The 4,934-nt window shown below is 44.1% G+C and overlaps 1 protein-coding gene across 6 annotated transcripts in view; it reads right to left on the bottom strand.

The window, feature by feature from the left end:
* Positions 1-3,312: 3,312 nt before the first annotated feature.
* PARL (presenilin associated rhomboid like) overlaps positions 3,313-4,934 on the bottom strand; it is a 51,681-nt gene continuing 50,059 nt past the window's right edge. For all 6 annotated transcript variants that reach the window (XM_011382572.2, XM_023526211.1, XM_023526216.1 and 3 more), the window contains one exon: positions 3,313-3,634. In XM_011382572.2, coding sequence (XP_011380874.1) covers positions 3,523-3,634 — 112 coding nt within the window. In that variant the 3' untranslated portion in view covers positions 3,313-3,522. The remainder of the gene's footprint in view (positions 3,635-4,934) is intronic.

The following is a 4,934-nucleotide window of genomic DNA, read 5'->3' as shown; positions in this document are numbered from 1 at the left end:
GCGTCCCCGCCCCCGCGGCTCTCCCCGCGACGCCGCAGCGCCGCCCCCTGGCCGGGGGGTGGCCATCCGGAGTGGGGACGACTAGGTGATAGTCCAGTGGGGCCGGGGCCCGGGTGTGCACGGCTGGAGCGGGGCGTGGGCTGAGGAAGAGCTCGCGACCAGAGGGGCGCAGAAGCCGGGATGGGGGCCGGGGCGGGAACGAAACTGCCTGGAGGCATTGACAAGTGTCCAACTTTTATAATGTTTCATAATTTAATCCAAAGTTGGCTAAATGTTATCTTAGAAATCGGACCTGGCTTCGCAAAGGCGGAGGGCAGGAGGGTGACAGTCCTCGCCGACCGCCCTCAGTCAGCCCTGGGGTCCGCCTCCACGCGGGTGTTTATCTTCGGGACTGCCCTTGGCTGCACCGCGGGGACACAGGGAAGGTGCAGCGATGAGGGGCTCACAGAGAAGACTTGGAGCCATGCTTCCCAGAGAACACGTGTTTGAATCAGCTGTGAGTCACCCACTACTTACCTTTACAATGCTAACTTTGTGACAACCAATCCAGTTTTCACTGAGAATTGGCATTAGCCCTCAAAACCTTTCCCGAGATTCTAAAATTCTTAATTTTAAAGCATGGCCACAAAGGCTTTAGTTTTTATACAGCTGCAACAAATCTTTGGCCACTATGCTATAAATGTTCCCTTCCCTCCTGGGCTTGCATTCTTGTTTTATTGCACAGTTAAATTTGAGTAATCCTCCAGGCTAAAGGTCAGCCTGTTTAACGCATGAGAGTATTAGAAACAACTCCCTGGCCACACTCAAAGGCTTCCTGAATATTTTTGATGCATGCCCCCAGTGTGCACAGCAGACCAATTATATTAATAACACTATTGAAACAGCATTCATTACCCAGAGCTCCGTTTCAAGCATATGCTTGGACAGTATCCAATCTGCACCTCAGGGAGGCCTGCAGTACAGCCCCGGCCAGTTATAATACCAGTTCCTTTCCCAAACCACTACCTGTGTTAGCTTGAAGTTAGAGCAAAGTGGCACAACCACTGCCCTAGCCAGGCCGTGGCCTAAGAGGCAGCAAGAGAGTATGCTGTGAAGATACTGGGAGATTCACACTGGTTCCCCCTGCAACAGGACAAGCTGCCTTTGTGTGACCTGTGTATGCCAGAGCCATTGGTTAGCCACCTGGGATATTTGGTGACTAAAATAGTCCTCTGGAAAAAAAAAAAAAAAAAAGATCTTTTTATTCTTTTATCAAACAACAAAGAGCACTGGAACAATGCTGAGTGCCTTCAGGTTTGCACTGTAGTGGGTGACAGATATGAAAACAAGTATGATAGAACTGGATAAAGCCAGGAACAGCAGAAAGAGGGCTGCAGGGCTGGAGTGAGGGAGGGTAGTTAGGTCTGTTGAGAGGCAGGGCCCTGGGGATAAGAGTTTAGCCAGAGATGGCAGAGGCCACACAGACCATGGAGAGCCTTAGTAGTCCCACTAGGGAGTTTAAAAGTTTTTCATAGGCGACAACAGAAAATGACTAAAAGTGTTTTTAGCACTCTGTGACCATATGGAGAAGTATAAGGATGTTTTGGAGACCAGCTGAGAACAGTCTCAACAATCCAGGTTAGAGACAAGGGTCTGATCTAAGGCATAGGCCCTGGGGATAAAGAGGAGGGGCTAGATTCTAGGAAGAAGTGAGAGAAGGAAATCTAAAATGGCCCCTGGGTTTCTGACTTTTGGTTGACAATATGATTCCACAACTTGAGCCAGGAGTGATAAATTTGAGATGCCGGCACAGTGGGGTCCCAGCACCTGGAACCATAGCTGGCACACAAGAGACCAATGTGCTGAGTTAGACTATGGAGAGAGTTTAGAGCTCAGAAAACATCCTCATGAAGATGACTGAAGCCATCTGAGTAGTGAGGCAAGACAGCAGCTAAAGGTGCACTCCTGGAGATGCTGCACCTGAGGACAGAGGCAGCGGCACAGCCTGAGATGCACACGAGCAGGAATGAACACAGCCTTGGAGTGATCAAGTATTAACAGAGAAGCCAAAATGAGAAAGTAAAGTACCCTAAGAGGCAAACAGGAGAGTAGGGACAACTGCCAACGCTGTGGACAATAAAGCTTGTGCTTCCAGAGCTGGGAGCTGATCTCCAAGGCCTCTCATAGGGAAGATGGTAACTGCCTGTACAAAAGCTCCAGCAACAACGAATGGACAGAGAAGTGCTTTAGGGACTTGACCTTCTAAATACTTCTCTAACCATCACAAAGCAGGGAGAAACATGTCTTCAGACTGTTTTCTTGGTCTGCCCGCCACAAGATGTGAACTTCATTTTGGACTCCATGTAACATGTTCATCTGATCTCAGCCTCTCATCCAGTCTCTGACAAACACTTCTTGCCTCATCTATATGTCATAGGGTTGTTAGCATCAAATATTCAGAAATGTCAAAGCCCAGCAGTGTGACATTGGGCAGTTCACACAAACTGCCCTGATTCCTTACTGGCAAAATGAAGACTGGGTTAAAAAAAATTCTTCCTCCTGGAAGTGACATTGGTTTAGAATTGGCTACAGGCTGCTATTCGGCTTTCAACACTGTGTGAGGTGGGCACGACTCCCACTGCTTTTCATAAAGTCCAACACTCATGCCCAGAAGCCTGCATGTCGGGGCCTTCACTCTTCTCCAGGGCAAGGTACAAGATTTAGTCTAACATTTTGAGGCCATCAAGACTAAAATCTCTCCTGTATATCTGCTCAAGAGAAACTTTTAAATTCTCAAATTGCATTTCTTAGAAATAATTCTCAATCATGAGGGCAACTTAGTTCCATGAAAGTGAAGCTATGATGACCAGTATCTGCTATTTCAGTAAGATGATTTAATTCAAAGAATGTACATCTTCAAATATAAGATGCAATTAGGCTCAGGTTAAAGTCTGAATTTATCTGAGACACTTCCTTCTAAGTTAATTAAGCTACAATTTTAACCTAGAAAGCAAAAACCTAAAAATAGTTTTGTGTGTGTCACTCACTGCCAGAAAACAATACCTTTCTTGGGAAAATTTAGAAAAAACTGCAGCTGTTATTTCAGCCAATGCCAGAAAGAAGATACTCTTAACTTTTACTGTTTATCAACCCATGAAAGAGGTAGGTAAGAATAAATGCTTAGCAGAGATGCTAGAAGGCCAATGTGCCTCCGAGTTTCAATTAGGTCTTTCCCTGAGCACCCTATCAGGTTAGGTTCATGGCTCAAACTATGTCAAATATAACAGGATTCCAGAGCAGCATTTCTGTTCTTCAAAAGAGACACACATCCTCTGTTTACAAACTAGAGATATAAACTTTTATTTCACAACTTTGTCATAATTCACTTTCTAGTAAGACATTTACTGAGGACATAGTTAAAATACTGAGAAAGCTAGATGCTGTCTTCCAGCAGTGCAAAGATGTGGTCACTCCAGGGCCGATGCGTTCTTGGGGCTTTCAGGCAGCATGGGCCAGTTGCACCAGTATCATCCAACTCTGGTTTTACTTAGAGCCACCTCCTTTTTTAGGGCTGTTAGTCCTCATTTCGTGCCAAATTTTCACTAGAGGCTCCCTGTTCTTCCAAATGAGTTCATGACCGTAAGTAATATACCATCTGGGGAAAAGAAAAACAAAGCAGGTGCGACATTCAAACAGTATGCCAGACAAATGTTAAGTACCGTGATGATATCAACTTGACATTTAAAAATTAAATGCCACTGTCATTTACTATCTAGCTTATTAAAACAGCTGATTAATTTATTTGATGTAGATCTATGATTTCCCTTAAATATATGGAGTATATAAAAGGTCGAAGTAGGTTGGGACCATGTGTGACTGGTCTGAAGTGTAAGTGCTTCGCACACACTGCTATTGATTCACACAGCCCTGCAAGCTAAGCATCGCTTTTCCCATTACAGACCTGAGAAAATCGAGTCTGAGAGAAGGTAATCTGCCCAAGGTGCAAACAGCTTTTAAGTGGCCAATCAAGGACTCACCTGCAGGTCAGACCAATTCTAAGCCTGGTAAGAAATGTCAGAAGTAGAGTTTACTAATGATGACTATTTTAAAGTTTTCTAGTCATCTTCCACGTGGCTACACAAAGAGTTATCCGCCGATCCAAATTCTGCTCTACCCTTTAAAACATAGTTTCAATCCCCATTCTCCTGTTAAAAACTACCTAAAAGCAGCCTGTAGTAATGAAACAAGGAAGCTGAAGCACTGAGATGTTTAGTAACATAACTTGCTCAGGCTGCACAACTAAGAATCACCAGAACTAAGACTAGAACTCAAATGTGAGTCTGAAACCTGTGTTCTCACCTCTGTGCTACACTGCAGCATCTAGGGAACATCAACCATAAGATTAGGAACACATAGTGAGTGATGAATGACAAGGGCCTATCTTTGTGAAGCCCACAGGCCAAGGTACTGTGACACTAGGCATTCTACCGAGAGCAGCCCAGGCTGCAAATTAACTCGAAGGCACCTACCTCCCACCTCCCAGGCTGGGGAAGACTAGGTCCTTGATCTGGAATGGCTGTTAATGAAAGCTTTTATTACCAAAACCTTTATTTTTGCCCTGGTTTCTCCAGATTTCTTGTTCCTGAGGCACAGACCAGATTTTGTTGAACTTTACATCTCCCAGACACCTCACTGACTTAGACTGGTATCAGAAGAGCAGTTTAAAGTTTTAACATATTTAATATTCTGCATATGTATTTTTTATTATAAGGTACTTGAATAGTACCTAAATCCTAAGTCATTAAATATAGTTAAAATTTGATCATGAAAACAGTCACCATTAAAATTTTGAAAAATAATCAGTAAATTTACAGAAAGAAAAAAGACATTTAAAAAACATGCAAATTAACAGGTATGTAACAGAACTCCTTTGGGCGTAGAGTCAAATTCTATGG

This window comes from Pteropus vampyrus, unplaced genomic scaffold (assembly GCF_000151845.1).
Source record: "Pteropus vampyrus isolate Shadow unplaced genomic scaffold, Pvam_2.0 Scaffold14, whole genome shotgun sequence".
In the NCBI taxonomy this organism is placed as follows: domain Eukaryota; kingdom Metazoa; phylum Chordata; class Mammalia; order Chiroptera; family Pteropodidae; genus Pteropus; species Pteropus vampyrus.
Note: the sequence above shows the minus strand (reverse complement) of the source record. Positions and strands in the feature narration are given on the sequence as shown.